General features: G+C 33.3%; 1 protein-coding gene across 5 annotated transcripts in view; it reads left to right on the top strand.

Moving 5' to 3' along the window:
• LOC149491305 (uncharacterized) overlaps positions 1-22,702 on the top strand; it is a 34,364-nt gene that overhangs the window by 8,208 nt on the left and 3,454 nt on the right. Inside the window, exons 2-7 of one of the 5 annotated variants that reach the window (XM_089696615.1) lie at positions 10,726-10,898; positions 12,301-12,460; positions 12,962-14,949; positions 15,030-21,686; positions 22,041-22,157; positions 22,302-22,647. In XM_089696615.1, coding sequence (XP_089552741.1) covers positions 12,459-12,460; positions 12,962-14,949; positions 15,030-21,686; positions 22,041-22,157; positions 22,302-22,647 — 9,110 coding nt within the window. In that variant the 5' untranslated portion in view covers positions 10,726-10,898; positions 12,301-12,458. Of the gene's footprint in view, positions 1-10,725; positions 10,899-12,300; positions 12,461-12,961; positions 14,950-15,029; positions 22,648-22,702 lie in introns of all 5 variants that reach the window. The other 4 variants (XM_089696606.1, XM_089696598.1, XM_089696590.1 and 1 more) reach the window with 4 other exon arrangements.

The following is a 22,702-nucleotide window of genomic DNA, read 5'->3' as shown; positions in this document are numbered from 1 at the left end:
GAATACGAAATAGGATTAAATACGAAATAATGAAAAAATTGTTTTTATTTGATAAATTTTGCTTTCGTAGTAACCTTAGTTATTACGAACTAAAAATAACTTTGTTAATAATTTTTCGATAAATATCCAAAACTATAAGAAAGGTAACAGAAAGTAGCAACTAGCATGTTCTCTTTATATTGTCCTTGACCATGTTGTTTAAAGTTCATAACATATTGGCGAAAGCATTCTCCGTCCTCTTCTAAATATTCTATTTAGTTGTAGTTTGTTCTAAAATATGAAATAAATAACTAAAACAAAATATTTAATCTTTTGACTTGTGTAATCATCACATCTCAAATTAAGTTTCGCAATGGTGTGCGTAAGCTGGCGGCTGCCGCATATGGTGGACTCGCCCGGATCCATCGACGAATTTCGGTTCCAAGAATTTTACATTTCGACATGAGAAAAAATTGTCAGTTTAAGTTAAGCTATAAACTAGTTAAAAACGTTGAACACATTACTATTAGCTGTAATCTTTTATAAATTGATTCTATAAAAAAAGTATGATACATTTGTTGGAAATTACTAACATAAGGGATGTGTGGAGGGCGCTAAGGTTACTTTTCCACCAATGATGTGCGAGGATATGTAGCGAGGATATGTAGGGAGGAATGTGTTTGTAAAGAACCAATCATATCGCTTCATTTAATTTGAAGATTGAAGCATTTAGTGTTTGAAGCGATACTATTGCTTATTTTTTTACATTTTTCTTAAATTACCTACTAGCTTTAGAAAAAGCTTATAGTCCGGGATCCATCGCCCATTTTTGCAAGTGATTACTATCAAGCTAATTTTTCGTGAGTAGCTTTATTTTGATGAGATGCCCAATAATTTCATGTACGAAACTCTCGATTGTGGTAGCTTACAGAGGTAACAAGGATAAAAATTTTTGATTTGACAGTTCTCAAATATTTATTACGCAATTTGTAGGACAATATGTCTGTTGAATTATATACTTGTATTAAATAAGTGAAAATAAAAAAATGAGCTGGTTAGTAATCATTTATGATGACTTCGTTATCGATACACATTGGAAAGCGGGACTCTTTGATCAAACCATAGATTTTGTAGGACAAATATTTTTTCGAATAATTTAGATAATTATCTTGAGATTGAACAAATAAAAAACATTCAGTTAGTAATTAATATTTGAGAACCATCAAATCAAAATATTTTATCCTTGTTTCCTCTGGTAGCTACCACAATCGAGAGTTTCGTACATGAAATTATTGGGCATCTCATCAAAATAAAGCTACTCACGAAAAATTAGCTTGATAGTAATCACTTGCAAAAATGGGCGATGGATCCCGGACTATTAAATGCTAAGTTTATCATCCGTCTATCGACTTAAGATACTTTTGTAAACAAAAATTTTCCTTCTCATTGTAATAAAGATGTAAAGTTTAATAAAACGAATGTTACGAAACGTATCTGTTTGCACAATACGCAATAATATTTGTAGCAAGTTCAAACATGTAGATATAATATTTTAAATATTAAGTTGGAAATTGTCGTTTCTCTAGTTGAATTCTTAGTAAATTTGCTGAGGTTCAGGTTTATTCTATTAGAGCTTGTGTTGCGTGTATTTGTAAGTGAGTGTAGAGGATGCTTCTGTAGCGTGCCGTCGAGTTCTATCAGGTGACCTGTCCAATGTAAAAACAATTAGCGGTTTCATTCCCTCACATTCTGTTGAGTGCTTTTGATCACCAGTGTTCTTTCATTACTCATTTGTCACTCCACATGTCGTTGCTGCTAATTGAAACCTAAAATAATGAATCTGATAAACATGTGATTTTGTTGCATAAAATGTATGACAGCCATTTTTTTATTAAAAAAACTAACACGTTAGTCCCGGGTTAATACAGACATATTAATAATCCCCATTTAATGAAAATGTGAAGACTATTAGTTCAGATTTCCATTATTATTAAGCTTATTTGATTAAATATAAAATGATCCGCTTCCTAATTTATTGCTAGAATTTTCGAGTTCGGCTAACTAGTGTTGTTTACTATAATGCACATGTAATGCCTAAGTCCTTTAGCTTTAAAGTAGCTTAGTTCAATAGTTTGCATGTGAACCGAAATATTGCTGTAAAAGCTATCCTGAATAAGCTTTGCTAAGTTGCATTCACTTTGAGTCGTTTGAAATATAATATAATAAGTATTATAGATCCAAATATGTTATTAAAACATAGATTTTTCCAAGTATTTTCTACTTGATAGTGATTACATTTTCAGGTGGGTAGGTAACGTTTAATTATTATCACTGCATTGTCTAATTCTAGTCTCGAAATGTAGCGGCACATTAAATGAACACATTAATTGAAATGTGCTTCGGGTTTCGTAGTACTATTTATTAGGTTGTGGAGAATAAAAAAAAGGGTTTGGGGTTATAATATCCCTTAACTTTGTTGTGTGTGTTTATCTACATGAACAAAAAAATCTTATTGTGATAGTGTGAATGAGACCAGTCATAGTGCTTATAATAATTGTGCTAAGTATACTGAATTTTTTCTAAGGAAAAAATATAATAGGTAATTTTTTTAAGTAACTCGCTTTAGTAAATTGTGTTTTCTGTATTTTAATGATTTGATAGTTTGGTTTCTAATCGTTTTTTATAACATTCGTCTCTAAATAGAAAAAATATAGGTAATTATAAAATAGAACAAAACACAATGAGGGCATAAAAGTCCAGCGGGTAGGTAACGTTAAAAAATCGATAACGTTAAAAATAGAATTGAGTGACTGTATTTCAAACTTTTCACATTAATTTTTTCTAATACTGAAATGAATTCTTTCGATAATAAGATATCGCTCCTGAATAAACGTACTCAAATAACTGCGTATAAAGTTTAATATATTCGCAAGTTGCTCTTATTCTTTCAATACTTATGAAATGTGAAGTAAAAAGCGTTTGCACGATTGATAATGTCGATTATAATTAAACAATATGGTATTATTTGCGAATATACTTAAAGAAAATAAGTTTGAAGCAGGTACCTAATGCAACATTAATATTAAGTATTCATAGCTATATCTACGTCTTATATCGAGTGCTGTTATGAATTATATAATATAATGACCTATTCTCAAACATGGATCGATTGAAGGTGGCAAGTAAAACCTAGTATTTTACACTTACGTTTTGCATATTGTTTCTTATATTCCATTTTTTTCTACTTTTTGTAACCAGAGTTTAGAGTCAGATTTTTTGTTTACCGTCGTCATTGAAATGTATCTTTTAGTCTTAAATAATTAAAATAATAGAAATTAAAATGTGTATATGAGGCGTGCCTAATAATCACTAAGCATATGATTCAATTATTTCTTATCCAGTGCTATGGTTATGCACAAAATCTGAGTTAAACTATTGATTATTCGTGAAATCTATTGGTGGAATATACTGATCTGTTATTCTAAAAGTTTCACGAACGCTCTAGAACGTATTATTTGAAGTGGTGGGAATCTTTCTACTTTGAAAGATACTAAGAAACCTCATGACACTTGATCGGAAGTGTGTTATTAGTTGACTGAGAATATTAAAGTTGTTCCAATCCTTAGTCATACATAGGTACTAACTGTTGCGGCTTATATTTATACTCAGTTTATAATTCATGTACTATTTACCGTCTTTATACACTTAACTTCCTTTTTCCAATGCTTATACCTATACTACATTATTATATTGTTTTGCATTGCGACCCATGCAGTAACCATTTTTTTTGAGAAGAGACAACATTTATAATTGTCCATGATTGGAGAATATAAATTCAATTATTTTTTGGAACTTTAATCATACTAATAGGCTCCGGAAAATGACTGGTGGCTTTCATTGCTTTTCTGTAAGCAGCAAAGCAGCAAAAGCAGCTTTACTTTATGTAAAAAAATGAACTTAAGATTTTACCTTTCCCGTCTTGTGCCTGTAAAACGGCCGTCGGCAGGTATGCAAGCATTTAGTGTTCATATGAACCCTTGAGACTGAATATTTTGTGTTTTATAAAATAAATTATGCCTCGGCGCTCTGAGCTCTTATTCTATTATGTACACAACATGAGAGCAAAGTATTAAAATGAAAGCAGCTATTTTGTTGTATAGGAGAGATATTATCTTATATTTATGAATTTGTTTACATGATTCCCTTAATTATCCCCTATTATGTGTATTCCGGTAACGTTCTAAACTTCATAATTATATACAAATTCAGTAAGCAATGTTATTGTTTTAAACAGTTTCCTAGTATCGGGAGAACTTAGCTAGCTCATTAAAACAGCCATCAATAAGTCGTGATTTTGTGTCGTAGTATTCGTGTCTAACACACATTTGTGGTTCATGCTAACTATTAGGTTTTAAGGGAACTCTACGAACTTAGTGGACTTTACTCCTCGAATCGGGGAATTAATATTACCTAATTATTTGTCACTTCATTAGCGTGTTTCGTACTATAGACATGTGTCGGTACCGTAGAATATTTAAAAGGACTTACAATAATTGTGTTGTTGCGGTCTTATGATGTATGTCCCGTCATGAATTGAACATTTATGCAAATGATTTGGATTTACTAATATCTACTTTTCTAGGCAAGTCATATAAAGTTAGATCTATTCTACCACTTGTCGTTGACATCCGCACAGTATGACTTATACATACATATTTAAAAACTGCCCTTCCCTTCTACAAACAAATATACCCACAAACAATATGAGTAGGTAACTTTATCTCTTAATAGGTACTAAAAATCCCAGCATCAGCTAACCAATTCATTAATTAAACGCCGCCGTTTAAAAAAGAGTCTAAACTCTTTAATTGTTGAGGCGTAAATTATAGCTTCTATTTCAAAGAATTGTTTTTCTTGAATTTCAAACTTAATCTCACACAAGTCATTCTAATAAGTACCTAACATTAGTGGTTCCTATTATATCCAGCTTATTGAAAGATATGGAGGTTGCTTACTGGTTGTAAAGCCCACTTTATTATAAGACAATTGTCATGATGCATATAAACAATATTTTTTTTTATGTTTGGTGTCTTGAGTCAGAACTCAGAATATTGTTTGATGAAATGAAATATATAATAGTATAATACCTATAGGTACACCGATACGTACGTACTTTCAATCCGAAAGACGAAATTTACTTTGTGACTGAAATTTTATTATGCAAGAATGTCGTAGGGAGTACCCTAGATATTATATTATATGCGTAACAAAGCTGGCAGGTCGCTGGGGGCATATTTAATTGAGCATGAGTAATTTGTTTACCAACGCGTCGTTCCAGTAGTTAGCACGTCAGCTTTATAACTAGGAGGGTTTGATCTCCGATGGGTGGATCGGAAAGGGCTTAGTTTAGTAGGTCAGAGAAAGCTGATCATCTACTTGCCCGTATAGTCGTATCGGTCATTAAACATGAACAAAAATAACTTTTTTGTGTAGCTTATTGCATTTGTGGAATAGCCACATCAATATTTCTAGCCCTGAATCTCATGACAAATGTAGTAGGTAATTATCTGTGTATATCATACAGATTATATCCTATTATCCACGAATGACTGTTGATAATGTTTTATAAATGCATATATCACAACAATCAAGAAATCCTACTTCCGTCAGTTGCTTATTACTGATAAAGGATATAATTAGATCCAGTATGTCCCTATTATTTCAAGGGAAAAGGACAGCTCTTGGATCCGGTCAGGATACAGTGTAGTCGCTTCATAATACTACATATTTATATGATATATTACATTCACAAGTAACTAGGAAAGTGGTTCGTTAGTATTGGGCATTGGACAGTGATTGGACGCAATGTCTACATTGTGTCAAAGTACTGATACATACATTGGTGATTGTGCGCAAAACGTTACGTTGGTGCAAATATCTCCAATGTTTGGCCGCGGCATAACGCGCTCAGTGTCGGTTTTCGATACACGTTCAAAGGAGAGGGGAATGAAAGGGGAGTGCGCGGGGGCATCTTGGACACAACGCCGCGCTCGCGCCACACATATCGTCTCTGTCAGTCGCCTGAAGTGTGCATTTTTATCATCCACCATCGCCTTTTCTTTCGTTGATTACTTGTCTGATGCAAGTAATAAGCATATGTACCTAGTCTGTACGCGTAAGCCGCTAGTGCAAATAAATTTTCGTCCATCGTCTTCGCTTCTCTGCTACCACAGTTGGGACTGGCCCAATGAGCTAGTCTGTTTCCTGTTACAAAGTTGACATTGAAGCCAATGTATAGTGCAGTAGTTTGATCATTTCAAATTATAGCCAATATTGGACGCAAAGTTGAGTCCAATGTGTGGCCGCGGCTTTAGGACAACTTGCTTGGACATTGGATATCTGGTTTGCTCAATTAACTCGCGGGCCGAGGCAACGTTGGCATTTAGATGAGTTTCATCCCCATTTCGTGTAAAAATAGTATGTTCTAGTCTGTTGAAATGTGATTTCTTTTTTGTTGGGTGCAAGTTTAGTTCCTAAAGCTTAACTTCAAGCCAGCGACCGCCATTTTGATAAAAGAGTTTTACGCTTTATCTCCTATACTTTCTATCCTACTGACAATGTGTTAAAAATTAAACCCTTTTTTTCAAGATGGCGGACGCGTCACGCGAGGTAAGGGTGGCGTTCCCAGAAGCTTTAAGTTAAGCTTCTAATAACCCTAAATTCTAATAAACAAAAAAAAGGCGTATTCTAAGATACGCAACCATCATTATAACTTTTCTAGGGACTAATCCGTTATTTAGCCGTAATGCATTTTTATAGATGTAAGAATAGACTAGGTAAGATTACATTATGTCACACTTCTTTAATTCTTCCTTAACCTTGGCAATCTCAGTTGCTCTTTACGGAATAAGCTACGATTTTAGAAACATTAAATGTCGCTTCTTTTTATATAGGTACCTAGCAATTAGTCGCTGCATCCCGTACTTTTTATTCAGTTCTTTTTACTTTTGCGATGATTAAAAAGTACTTCTATAGTTTAAAGTCTTATTGAATAATAAATATACTTTTAAAATGAATATGTTCACTTTAATAGACAGTGTGTTCCGTTGACTACTGTATAAAAAATACAAAAAACCCCAAACAAATTCAAAGACATGTATCCAACTTCATTTCAAAAGAAATTTTAAAAGCACAAAAACTTTATCTGCCCGTTTTTTGACATTACCACGGGGCACCTAATAGAAAGAAAAATTGCCACAATAAAACTAATTTTGTTTCTTGATTGATTGAGATTTGTGTAATAATGTCCTTTAATATTTATTTATTTATTTTAAACGGAAGAATTAAGGCAAGGACTTATTCATTCTATTTTTAAGAGGTACATCATTATTTCGAATGTTTATATTAAACGATAATAGCTACCTACTCAAAGAAAAGAGAGCTTCCGCCTTCTTTCCGGTGAAAAATACCAAATAAGTATATTATTGAATAATCAATAATGGACTCAATTTATAAATACGAAGCAAATCCGTTACCATGACAACCGCCGGCCGCCCACATACGAGGGTGAAAATACAATAAAATCACCTTTTCAATAACCAGGAGGTCCCTTGGTACATAAATACATGGTATCATACTGAGTACCTATATTATATTTCATGGGAAATATAGCTTTTTTCAGAAGAAGATTCTAATAAAATATTTTGATTAACGTTGAAGTTTCATAAGTAATCCATTTTAAATTGAAATATAAAAAGCAAATTTAGTTTCAATAAGCCTAGAAGTTTGTTTAAATAATATTCAAAAAATAATTAATAAAAATATGTCGGCATGTCTAGAAGTTTCGCCATTGCAATGATGGCGGCGCGATATTTCCCGGTAATCCGCGGCAGTGCACGCCCATAACCGTCGCACCCATAGCGCAGGACCTGTGGGTGGCGAGGCGGAGGCTTCAGTTCTGATGTATCTGTCAAATGCATCGGTCAACTCGCATCTAGCTGCAACAAGTGCCGCGTAGTCTGCGATCGCTCCTCGGAGCGGTGCCGCTTACGGCGGGAAATTGTTTGAGCTAGTGAACTATAAAGCACATTTTAAATTATACTACGATTTTATTTATTCAAAATTTTTTTGTTGTTTTAATTTATTTTAAAATTTACCTCTCGTAGAAGAATTCTTAATTGGGCGGCGTATTTTTTGAAGCTTGAAGTACTTTAATTATTTCATTTAAATTGAGCCTTTCTTTTATTATTTAAAATTTACTTTTAAATATTATTTCTAATTTGATTAATAAATGTTTTGAAACTTTTCATTTATCGTTACAATTTAATTTCTTACTTTATATGTTCGATTGTTAGACGTTCATTCATGACTTCACGTAAGTAATGTTTAATCATTTTTTATTGGACAGGATCATAAATCTTTTTTTTTTCGAACAGTTAATAATGTTTGTTGTTTACAAGATATCTGCACAAGAAATTTACTTAACTAGAAAGCTCAATAAACGTTTAAAAAATATAGGCTTGTAAAGGTGACAAGCACGCTATAAGCGTTGGTAAACAAATGCCTTTATGCTGCGAGCGGAAAAATAATGATGATTTATGTGAGCCCCGGCGATCGTTGGATATATAAAAGTTTAATACTAATTTCTTTTTAATTGTGTTCAATATCGGTCGTAGGTGAAACAATTAGGCGCTTTTTATTCAAAGGGTAAATATTTGATATTTAAACATATTTTATAAAAAAAAATTGTCTAAGTATCTTCTTCCTTTTCAATCTGTAGAGATTAATAGGTATTCATTCGTCTCGTTAAAAAAAACAAAATTAGGTCGCTATTGATGGGAGCTCTTTAGCATCGTTTTACCGTTATATAATTCTTCAGATAATCGGATTAAAAATAAATGCTCTTGTAATATTAAAAAAGATAATAAAAATAAAAGAAAAATCACAATTAAATTATATTCCATGGAATCATCTTTTTTACGAAAGGAAATTTTTTTTTTTACATTACTTCAGGAATAACGCAACAGAAAAGAACTTAACGATTTTCTACAGTAATTGACAATTATTATGATATTATTATTTTTTTTTAATTTTTAATAATCTTTTTAGTCGTTAATATTTAAAACCAAGCAGATGTAACTTCATCTAAACATTTAAATTGAAATAAACATCACAGATTTAAATGTTAAAAAGTAAAAATGATAATATATGTATAGTTCTGAATGCAATGCAATAATACGCAGTGATTTGTCCCTCATAACGCCGACGTGTATGTTAGCTCCAGTTCGGAAGAGCGCTTGGATTATTCATCCGGTTCGATTGTCACACCGCGCCGGTGTCGAGCCGTAATAGTCTGAATATGTAGATCCTGCCTTATTTAATTGTTTACGTGGGTTCGCAATACGGGGACGTTGTCAGGTTGTTTTCCTACGTGTTGACTGTAGGACGTAGGTGTGTAAGTCCCCTTTTTAAATATAGACTAGGCGGTATTGCGTAGATTGTTGAAGGTTCGTTCCGGTTTTATTAAAAATGTTATAATAGGTATATAAAATTCTCGTGTTGCGGTTCAGGTATAATAAATGTCTCGTGTTTGTAAACTCCTACGAAATGGCTCGACCGCTCGTCATTAAATTTTGTGTGCATATCGGGTAGGTATTATAGAAAATCTATTCTTCGTACCCCTAAGTGGTAAGAATAAATCTTATTGGATTTGAACGTTTTTTAATTATGAAACTTATGATTTTACCAATTTTCACAAGGGATACTTTAGGTCCTTATAATTTGCTGACAAACGAATTAATATTAAAGTCTTGTTTCTAAATAATCTACAGTTGCGAATAAACAGAAGCATCTCAACTGACTAATGAATGGAAAATTTTGCGAGTAAATGGAAATGACAAAAATAAGGCACAAAGAAAACGAAACCCACACATTATTGAAAGATTTCACCGACCTTTATTAAGCCATCCGGTTATTTATTCAAGAATATCATTTTTACTGCTTACTATAAAACCATGTCGCGTTAGCTTAAACTCAAAAGCTTTTAGTTACAACTTACAACGACGTTGGAAGATATTTTTAACGTTTTTCCATATCACCAACTAGTAGAATAATTAGATAATAAATAAGGGAAAAAATAACATATTCTTATACTTACATTGTTTATGAGTGCGCGTTTCTTTTATATAGTTTTTCGATTGGCTTGTCTGAAGGTGATGAAATCCTTTTATCCGACGCAATAAAAAAAAAACATCCTTTGCTCAATTAGTTAATATTGTACATGTGAATTGGTTTGGTAGAATCTAGTTGAAATCTTACCTATGTTATCATTCGTCACTAATAAATCTTTTATTGATGGAATGTACATGTTTTTATTTTATTTTATCCAAAATAAAATGTTGGCAACCTTATGCACTTTATTTGTTTATTCAATGTATTTATTGTTAATAAAGTTGTTGTGTTAAACACAACAAGTGTTTACTTAAAATAACAATGCAAAAAACAATGCAATTACAAAAAATCCTCGGTCAAAACAGCGGCCCGGAACGTTGCCGCCGCGGCCTATTAATTCATTCATACTTACCTGTTCCATAACTGATTTTTTCTTCCGGTCTATGAAAGGGTAGTACTAGGGGAAGGAAAATAGCTTTTAGTTTCCAATACCGATGAAATAAACTTATTGCGCAAATAAAAGTTTATATGTATTCTTTATATGTTTTCTTTATTAACATATAAAATATCTTTCAGGTACTGTTATTCAATAAAAGCCTGTGCATATCCAGGGCTGGCTGTGATAAGTCACCACTGTGAAATAATAAGTAGCAGTTTTTTGAATATTCGAAAAAGCGGGGAGAAGGCGCCACGTGTGGGCCTGCGTACAACCGGGGGCGGGCGCTCTGCGCCGCCCCACAACTTTATACGTAAGCATTTCAGAAAATATTTCCTTAATTAGATGTTACCGTTTCTCAAGTGGCAGTGGACGCTTTAGCAACCGTGTTGTGATTGTGATGCGATGTTCTTATGCTGATGTGTGACGTGTATTTTAAATAAGGCCGTGCATATGCCAATGTGTTCTTCTTTTCAGACAAAGTTTATCTAAAATATGTTCAGTAGCTTCGCGTTGTATTATATCTGTGAAAGGTACTTTATTTACTAGGCTTGCTAGGTTTATTTCGATTACTTTATTCGCAGTTATTATAATAGTTCAGTAAAAAATAATAGTGAGCATTGATTGATGAAAAATTTCTTGATCTCATAGGAAAAAGGATTGGATTGTCATATATTTAGATTTTAGTCAAATATGAGCTAGTAAATTTATTTTTACTTTACAATTGAAATATGTTGCAGTAAATAATAAAATAATACATTATATAGTATGCGAAAATTTTGCTTAATATGTTTGTGCGTAGGTATAGGTACCTATTTGGTATCTTCAAATAGGTACTTAATGCACTGTTTAGATTTTTTTATAAATCTTGAAAGATGCTTCAATATTAATTGAAGGGCTTGTGAAAATATCCGCAATAGACAACGCCCATAATGAAATGGAAACAAATAAAATGTTTACTTTACTATGCAAATGCGAATGTATTAATTATTAATTGACTTGTTGCAATGCATGCTTTTATTTTACTTTTTTTATATTTTATTATTATTTGTATTCAATACTTCGTTACATGTGCTACCATAACCCACTTATATTTTTCTTTTATTTCATTTTATATTTGAGTTGTTGCGTTCCTATTTGTTATGTTAATCGTTTAAGTTAAAGAAAAAAATAGGTTTTATATTTTATCAACAAATAGGTACCAATCTTCTAAGAATCAATGACTACATCGCTTACAAGTGGCCAAAGTTTGAAAAATACTTTAAATTTAATTTAAACAAACATTTGAATAAATTTATTACAATAGTGTTTTGATTATGCAATGCAAGCGAATTTTGTTGTGTTTCAAAATATGTACGCTCGTTACTAAAGCAATTAGTATCTAGTTGAGCAAATTTTGTGTCTATTCATCAAAATATTTATTCATTTGAAAATATTATGGTTCATTAATTTAAACAAATAATGATACAATTAATTAATTAGACAATTTTGCGTTGCGATGAAAGCAGATAGCAATTTTTTTTTATTGCTGTGTCGGGTGTAAACATGTGATGGGTGAGGGAAATAATACTCTAATGACTAATCAATAACAGCATTAGACTATACACAATTCTAATATATGACTTATATGACACTTGGTCTTGAATATTTTTTTTATTTAAATCATAGTAAGGTAGATTATAAAAATAGTAATTTGGGAAATCGTTTTGGTTCAGATACCCGGATGATATATTGACGAAGGCTCAATGTAAGCATGATGTAGGGTTGGATCCACACATCATAGCTCCTGATCCATATGATACGACAGATCAGTATTTCGATGTTTTTGGCCCGGCTAACGAGGACCTGCTGACACCGTAAGGATAAACTTATTATGTATGAATATTTTAGTAACGGGTCTTAAACTTGAATATAAGGGTATTTGGTGTCACTATTGCAAAATTGTATTATTACATATATAAGTACTACTTTCTAGTTTCAATTTCATTTTCATGTAAAATAAGTAAATTAAACCATCCAGTACGTATTGTAGTATATTTTATATAGGTACAGCATTACTCATTAGACATCTAGTCTCCCGCTGTACATAAAATATAATAAGAATTGCTCAGCTCACTTACCCTTACACTTATCAATGCCCAAAAAATTCTTATATAAGGTACTAGATAAAGTCCGCGAATTCATTGGCGTGGATATTGGATAATATCATTTAGCCTATATGTTATTCCAGGTCATGCTCTATGCATACCAAATTTCACTTAAACCAACGCGGTCGCTTTGGCGTGAAACACGTTCCTAATAATCCACACAAACTTTCGGGTAGCATTAATAGTATAAACGTTTTGTCTAGAAACCTAATAATTTTTTCATTTTTAGGACTGAGCAACTTAACACGATGAGCACGGGTGACGATGATGTATCGTCTGGCATAAATGGAAGATTGAGGCCAAGGAAATCTTACATTTCTAGTCTCCAAAAAATAAAAACTTCTCGGAGATTAGATCCTAAAACTTCTCAAGAAAAATCCAAACGTGTCACTACCCCATCCAAAGCTTTGCTAAATAAACCAGATGATCTCTCCAAAAAGTCTGACTGTACCTCTGTTATAGATTTTCTTTGTCCTTACTGTGATAAAAGTTTTGTTTCAAAACAAGCAGCCTCCAAACACGCTAGGCGCATTCATTTTTCAACTTCTAAACAAGATACGTTTATTAATTGTCTGTACTGTAATCATACAGAAGCTGAACCTAATGAAATTGTTCGGCATATGATTGACAGTCACCCAAATCAATACTTCGTATGTCTCGATTGCCACACTCGATTTCCATCCACCACAGAATTAGCAGAACATAAGATAAATGTTTGCGAAAGACAGAAACTACCTTACAGGAGTAAATTGCGAAAAAAATCTAATAGACCTAATAAAAAATCTCATAACATCGAGAGACAAGTCGTTATCCGAGAGGAAGATAGACATGGATACAATGGAATAGTAATTTCTTGTGAACTGAAACCTACTCATGTGCATGATGCAGCTGATATTGAAGATAACATAACAACGAATTTAATTTTGCCATCTAGTAAAAATTTAACTAACAAAGTTATCGACAAAAGCGCTGTAATTGTATTGGATGATCTGCAGTGGAACAAGCGTATCTCACATAACTTTTCATTTCACAATACCGATGCCGACCAAATACTGTCAAGACTAGGTGTGGTTCATAGATCTCCAAGAACCGGTGAATCTACGCGAAAGGATTGGATTAAAGCAATAGATGATGCGTCGCAGAAGTTTGAAAGATGTTTTGATACAAGCTTCTACTCTAAAGTAGCAAGCAATGTTCAAGAAAACTTATCAAAATTTCTAGATGGGTCTTTCAATTTCAACCCAGACCCTAACCACACTATAAAAACTAGAAAAGCTAAAAATAGTGTCCCTATTAATACCGTAGAGGGATTTCCCATTCTTTTATCATGTGAACAATACTCGAGAAACTTATTTGATGGATACATGCCACGAGCTATCGCCCCAAAGCACAAATGGAAATGGGATAATTTAGAAAATGAGAAAAATCCATTTAGCGCAGATATTATTAAACGAGATTCACATATTAATAATTGTATTGTGACCCTGGTTTCGAGTCTAGACATATGGACACAACTATGTATGCGACGAAAATTTGAAGAAAAGTTTAAAATTACACCAGTCGAAAAGAAAACTGAGAAACGAAATATAATTGGCAAAGAATTAAAAGAGATACTTGAGAGTAGACAATTGCCCATATCTACGTCGCATTCTTCTCGAAGTTTTTCTTCTGAAGCTCCTACTCCTGTTCGTGATGGATTAGATTTTCCAGCATCATTGGGGTTAGCACCTACCGTGCCAAAATATAAAATCCAACCAGCAGTATTAAGCGGAGAGTGGGTGCGACCCCGATGCTACGTCTGTTGTGCTTGTGGAGCACAGACACTAGATCCGAGAGCACTTTCAACGCACATTTCCACGCAACACCCCATTGCTCAAGTACAACATTATGAAATAGCTGGTGAATTAATAAATGCAGATATTCTCAAACATTTATATGTTCCTCCAAGTCCAGTTCATAACAGGACTAGGCCATTGCGCGGATTTCGAGAGTGTACCAAATGTAATAAATCTATTACACTTGAGGACTTACACCAGCACATGCTGGATTGTGCTGGGGATATGCCTGCGGTACGAAGAAAGTGTCGATATCGACAGTTTGGAGTTCGTAAACGCCGATCGCGAATCGCAGATAATAGAATACGTAAAAAAATAAGAAAAGAAATTCAAAGACAGAATGGAAGACCTAGACCAAAGATTAGAACCGAAGTCGGAGATGGTAAGCTACAAATTATAATTTTTATTAATTATTTTTAAGTTTATGTGTGATTTAAATAATACCAAGTATTTTTGTTGCAGCTGAAACCATAAGGAAAATGTTAGCCGATTTGCCTGCTAAGCGACAGCGTGTGATGATTAATCCTCTAAATTCGTCACTACGCCCCAGAAGAAAAATTGTTAAACAAAGAAATCAATTGACGCTAAAAAGACGTTCTACCGAAGAACCTAAGAGTAGAAAAACCAATCCTAGCACGGCTTCATGTGGCAGCGATAGACCTGAAAATAATGATCCTAATAAAGTTAACAAAGTACAAGAAGAAAATCGATCTCTTAAAAGTAGTATTAAACGAGTCCAGAATCAAGGATCGCGTCGTAGCGAAATTATGAACAAAAAGAAGCTGACAAAAACTCGACAAAAAATGGTTCGAGTCACACCAACTACTGAAAATAGAGAAGAAGAGAAAGATGGTCCACAAATTGAGTCACCAAGTATTGAATTAAGTTCAAATAAAGTTCAAATTGAACAATTGTCTATCCAGAATACGCCAAATAAAGTGAATGTGAATACCGGTCCTTATAATACGAGGGAACAGGCAAACAGATCGAACAATAACGGATCAAATAACCGGGACAATCAGAATAATGATCGTAATGATCATAATGGCAATTCTCGTGATCAAGGTGCACCTCCTCAAAATGTTCCGTTAAAACATTCCATTGCACGTTTGACTGCTGATTATGAGACCCAAGATAAAGCCGTGCAGTTCCATCATTTATTTTTAGTTCAGCAAGAATGTAATAATGTGACGCAACACGTACCTTCTGGTCAACCGGTTCTGTTCGAAAATAAAGCCGTTGCTACTAAACTTGATAAACCGCCTTTAAACATCAATCAAAGAGATGAACCTCTGGATAATCAATTTACACAAAAAGGAAAATCCAGTAAACCCCGAAAGAGACTAAATGATTGTATTGCAATGTTGAAAAACAAGTTAGTCGAACCTAATGACCGACTTGTTACCACGGCACCTAACGTATCAATCCAATGCAAAATTGATGAACCAATGAAACCACCTCCGGTGCCAAAAACGACGGTTAACTCCAACCGAATTGACATCACAGTACAATGCCCTGATACAGATAGTTCAAGCACAGATACGATTATTACACCACGTCGTAGACAATCAATTAATGAGAAATCTATTGAAGAACAAATAGCTAATTTACCAACAATAGGTGAATACATAAAACAAAATCCGGAATTATTAATAAAACATAAGGTTTATGAAAGTTTAAACTGTGAGGTTAATTATCAAAGTGTTGAATCTAAAAACCAAATGTGTTCGACAAAAGTATCAACTAGTCCCAATACACGGCAATCGAAACAGCCAAATGATGTTCATACTGCACCCATCAATACACCAAAGCCGACGAAACAACCTCAAGTGCGCGAAAGTAATGAAAGTAAACCTGAGAAAACCAAACCAACAAAGAAAGATGTATTGGAAATTTTAAAGTGTAATAATAATGAGTCTGTACGGGCGCAGACAGCACCAATGCCTCAAACCAAACGCTCTGATTCATCATATAAAGCAAACATCCCTGTAGTCTCATCCAATATTAATACTGACAACGTTATAGAAAAAAAGGTAAACTATGATAAACAAAATATCGGCCATATTCCAACCGGGCTACCTATAGTAACTAACCAAGAAGTTACTCAAAAAACGGATGTAAATAATTTAGCAACTGAAACAACAACATCCAAAAAAGACAGTGCTGGAGTGATTCCTCGAGCACATTGCAATAGTGGCGTAGAATCCATATTAAGTGCTCCTTTAGATTTGTCTGGAAGACAATATGACAATGATGTAACAGCACATTGCTCTAAGCAAAATACAACTTATGAAACGAGGGTCTGTGAAAATTATGAAACATTGGACTTATCAAATAAGCAAGGTTTCCATAAAGATAATATTATAGCTGCACCAATTACGCTGAACGATGAAGTAGTTGATCTGCGTGTTAAACACATAACCACTACTCAAACGGCAGATTCATCTCTTTACTCTGAAGGTAATAGTAGTAATATTATTGCTGCTACTGATTTATCGGTAAGAAACACCGAAATCGATTGTACTCCAACAGATTTATCGATTAAAGGAAAAACAAAGATTACTTCAATTTATGATATAAGAAAAGAGGATATCATCCCTGTTGATACACCTTATAACCCTGATAGGGATGCAAATAATATTTGTTTGAATTTATCAGCGAAGGATGCTGAAATACCCACTGATTTATCTACTAAAAGTCTTTGTGTAAATGTAATAAAACCTAATATTCGCGTTGCTATTGAAAATACAATTTATAAAGACTCTAGTTCCTCTATTGTTAACGATAAAAACAAGTTCATAAATCCTGCAGATCTATCTTGCCGAGGAAAACTAGATAGACAAATGGGTACGCTCGATTGTAACATAACACATCCATCCTCAGAATGCAATACAAGAAAATCAACTCTGCCATCTTCTCATAACCAAACTAATATAGAGAGATCAATATATGATGTTCACGAACAACATTTATATCCTGGAAGTTCTCATTTTAATGTTAATCGTACTGATACCACTCCAAAACGCCCTTTCATGTCCCCCGCTGATGTTACTACCTCATTAATGAAGAAACACAATGCCTTTTCTCAAAGTGTAAATAAACATATTAATTTGGATAAACCTCATGATGACGTTATAAATGTTAATAAAGGAACATACTTATTGGGAAATGCGCATACCATTATAAACAGTCATTCCCGCGAGTCCACAAATGTTGGATTTACAAGTAATCCAGGTATTCCGATAACTCGCCGAAATAGTGAGAATTCTACAATGTCTCCCATGCTACCTCGTGTTGCTAAGAGTGTTGCAAATTCAGACATGAGTTTGGTGTCATCATCTAAGATAACGCATGAGTCAATTGCTAATACCAATTTATATTCTACCATGACCGATACCCCAAATGTGATACTACCGGAAACTGCTTCTTCGATCCCGTCTACATCAAATACAGACAAACAAAAAGCATTAGACAAAAATATTGGATATAAAACTAAATCTATTCCCATAATAGAACCTGTGATAAATGTTGAAATAAAAGATAAAGTAATAACATCCAGCTTAGAACAAGATCCAGAAACAGCTAAAAAAATTGCTATGCTGCCAAAAGAACTTGTTGATATTTTGGGGAACATGCCTGTGGATCATAGAAATCAATTATTAAATGTTTTACCACAATATGTATCGACATCGACTTCACCTTCATCAAATATCAAGTCACAAAATGATGAGGTCAAAGGAGATTCATTGAGTTACTCAAATCTTTCTCAATACCCCTATTCAGTAACACATAACCAACAACACCAACATCCATCAGTTGATGCATTTCAGTTACAACATTCAACTGTTAATTACATGAAATCCCATAATATAAAAAATACAAATGACACTCTTATGGATAATGCACAAATGCTTTCTAGGATTGAAAAGAACGACGATAGATATACACGAAATGACCTTACAGTAAAGAAAAGGTTGAGTGATAGTTTTCTAATAGAAGATAGAATAATTGATCTTACAGATGATAAAACTGAACCATCTCAAACTTCATCTCCCGATAAAGAAAATAAAACTTCATGTGTGCCATTGAAGCCTATTCTACCGAAAACTAATAACGAAAAAACTGCAAGCCTCCGAGCAGTTCGTATTAAAGCCCCTTCTGAAAGACACAAGTCTATGATTGCTGAATCACAATTCAAGAAAACTTACCAAGAGAATAACAACACTATTAAATTGAATAATCCTGATAAGAACAGCCAAGATACTCTAGGTCTTTTGGCTGTTCAGCAATTCGAAATTAGCACTACTGAGGAAGCAAAAGAAATAAATAAACAATCACCTACTGTATTACCTGGTGTCAAAGTAGATTTCAACATAAAGAATAAAAGAGAATCAACGAATTCTAATTTTGAACCTATTGTAACCGACATCGTTGTAGAAGATGATAATGGTTCGAAATTATGTTGCACATCCTCAACTATAGTTGAAAACGTTAAATTACTAAATGACATATCTTCGATTCCTGTGCCCCCCGAAATTTCTCCTTCCAAATCGGAAATTATTATGAAAGATGACAGCATACATCTACGACCCCCATTGAGTAATGTTGACAAAAAAATGAATTCATTGCATGAGTCACAAAATAAATTTAAAGTTAATGTAGATGAAGGAGAGAATTTGGAAAAGGATACATATGAAGATGATTCTGAAGACGATGTTTCTTTGGCAATTATAGTAAAGCAAAAACTAAGAGATCAAGAGTTACAAAACAACGAAAAAAATGAGATTGAGAAAATAGTTAACGAGAAATCGGAAAACGATTCGGTAACAAAGAATTTAGTGCCTCAAACTGAAAGTTTAGTATCTAATGATATCATTAGTAAAGACACAGATACTATGATTACTGAAAATGCGGTTGCTTTTGAAGAAACAAAAGATAAACATTCCAAAGAAAAAGATAGAAAAGTAAAAAGATCGCGGCGAAATATTAATGCTAATATGACACAGGTTGTTAATGAGAATATCGCTAAAAATAACTACGAGGCCGATGTTAACAAAGAAAATACAGTGTTGTGTGATGACACACAAGTATCAAAATCGGATGAATGTGAACAAAAATGTGTAGAAAACCCCATTCAACATTTAAATCACGTTGATGAAAATCTTCCACATGAAAACGATGGTATAATTATCCAAGACAGTGAAGAAAAAGTTGAGTTGAAAGATAAACCAAATTTAGCACAAGGCATAGACCAACAATTGAATCATGAGAAAAATATTCAAAAAATGGATAATGGAAATTCGAATGTTATTGAAAACGAAATGAAAAAAACAAATAAACAATCTTATTCCACTCATTCTAAATTAAATACCGGAGAAATTGGAAAAACTTCTAAAATAGTTGCTGCCGAAAATATTGAAAGTCAAACAAAAGGTAAAAAGTTAACTAAAAATAATTCAGAAACGTATTCACCCGTAAATACGCTTAAAGATTTCTCTACAGAAATAACAGGTTCAGTAACATTTTCTGAAGTAACAGAAAAAGAAAAGCAATCATGCAGTGATTCTAATCCACCTCAAACCAATAACTCACTAAGTGTTAAAATCTTAAACTTACAAAAAGATAAATCAATAACTCCACTACGTAGAAGTAGGCGGGGAAAGTCTCTTTTCGTTGATAATGTTGACATGTCTTTGGATATTAAAGAACATAACGATAATGTAGCCGATCACAGAGGGCCTCTCACGAAAAAGCAGCTTATATTTTCTAAACTTCTTTTGGACGGAGATAAATCAACTGACGAAACTAGTAAGATTGAAAACGATACTGTCCACCAGGAAGATCATAATAAGAATGCAACTTATGTTTCAAATTCAGTTTCGGCTAAATCCGTTATAAAAAATAGCGAAGATAAGAACAATTCCACAAATAAAACTTGCAAACGTAAGCAGTCGCCGATGACAAAGAAAAAATTAAAGAGAAAAAAATCATCAGATAAAGTTGAATGCATTGGAGTAAATGCAAAATTATCTCAAAAAGTACAGGAAATTACATATAATGATAAATACATACTTATGAAAGAATCGATTACACCTGAACTAAATGATGATACTGAAAAAATATTGGCGGAGAGGAACATTTTGCCTAATTCTGTTATTGACGAGCAAAATTTTGAAAAGTCAGAAGATATTATTGACGCTATTGATAAGAGTTCAAAACCTTCAACTGTTAAACGAAAATCCAATAACTCAAACAACAGTGATACTATTATAAGTTCTATACCAAAGAAATTGAAATCAACCATCGATGATGAGAAAAAAGAGCCATCCCTTAATGATGACACCAAAAGGAACATAGAAAGTAAAGAAGCATTAGGTCAAGTAGAGACTATAAAATGTGACAATAAACCAGCTGCACGAAGAGGTCGCTCAAAATCAGTCTTTGTAAAATCATCGGTGTCTGAATTATATGATCCTTATGACATAAACTTAGAAGATATGGTGCCCAAGACGGTACCCTTCCAAAAAAAAGGATCTTTAAAGCATCCTATTGGTAAGAAAATAAATAAAAGCGGTCTCACTGAGCAAGTTGAGAAAAAAGTTGAAGGTGAAACGCAATCAACTAATATTATAGATAATTCAAACACAAATAAAAAACCTGAAACTAACATCCAGGTTGAATCAGTGGTTGAGACTAGAGGGGTAATGAGTGATTCAGATGATTCCTCAAAGAGCGATATTCCTTTAAAAAAATATGTCCAAGATAAAGAACGCAAGAAATTAGAAGTAAAAGTTCAAGATAAAAACATTGAAGAATCCAACAAGACAGCTCTACGTAAAAAAAATAAACATTCTCTGTCTGTTTATTCGAACAAACTTGGTGGTGAACTTTGTCGAGACGAAAATGAAGAAAGAATTAGGTCTGAACAATTTATGGAAAGTTTTGGCTTTTTTTCAGAAAGGAAACCTCGCAAGTCTAATTTGCTAGCGACTAAAAAAATATCTGAAACCTTTCACATTATTGCAAATGAAAAAGATGACACATTCTTCCATTCAAAGGATAAATCTTCCAACAAGAAGGGCATGCAGTTCGAGAGCAGAAAATCAGCAGACGATGAAGGTAATTTGAGGGAATCTATTAGTTCATCTAATAAAAAAGTTTCAAAACGTGGTAGGAAAATGAAAATTTCTGCTAAATTAGAACCTTCTTTTTGTGATGTATGTAGGAAAGAGTTTCATAGGCCTGATAACTTTTTAAGACATCAAATGACACTTGCTCATGTGACTAGGGTCTCTGAAGCTGACTCAAAAGTCAAGAGTGACCCTTTCAGAATGGATGGAGCTACTTATTTAGTTACTTTTAAACGTCAGTTAGATCGTTTCAGACGTTTACAGGATAAAATTAAAAGAAGAAAAAAATACTGTAAACCTCTTGAAAAAATTGCATTACCAACTTTAGGGAACATTATTGCAGATCTAACAACCACACTCAAGGAGCAACAACTTGCGCGGCGAGGACTAAGTAGAGACGAAGCACTGTTCCTAGATTGTTGTGAGCTATTGAACGCAACTCATAAAGATGACGGTACAGGTAGGCCCAAGCCTTCTCAGCGATGTACAAATAATTGTTTTACATGTTCAGGCGCTTCTATTGAATGTTTAAATTTATTAGAAAAACGTATAAATGAAACTCTTGAGGGCAAATGTGATGATGGTGATGTAGATTCTATTACAGCTCAACATATACTAGAAAGTGAAGAGGTGCGAAATTTGGAGAATGACCTAATAACCGGTTTGAAAGAGGCCGCATGTGCAAATACTTTTAATGCAAACAACATTAGTAGAGCCTACGGATCAGAAACAACAATCGTCAGAGAACTTAATAAAGATATTCCAAAAATTTCTGAAAATCAAGCTGAAGCCACCAAAGCGAAATGTAAAAAAGTTTTTGAAGTTAAAGAAAAAATGTACCCAGATATCATTGAAAATATTGATATGTTTGAAGATAAATTTGACAAAATTAAAAGAAAGTGTAGATCCCAGGCCGCTAAACAAACTCAATATGTAGAGACAAGTACAAGGTGGTATTTATCTTTCAATTTTGTTTTATGTCAATTATATTTACAGACAATAACT

Source organism: Colias philodice, chromosome 1, assembly GCF_061535455.1.
Source record: "Colias philodice isolate Cphi_HAF_F1 chromosome 1, ilColPhil1 Martin Lab GWU primary, whole genome shotgun sequence".
Lineage (NCBI taxonomy): Eukaryota > Metazoa > Arthropoda > Insecta > Lepidoptera > Pieridae > Colias > Colias philodice.
This window is presented reverse-complemented; position numbering and strand designations above follow the sequence as displayed.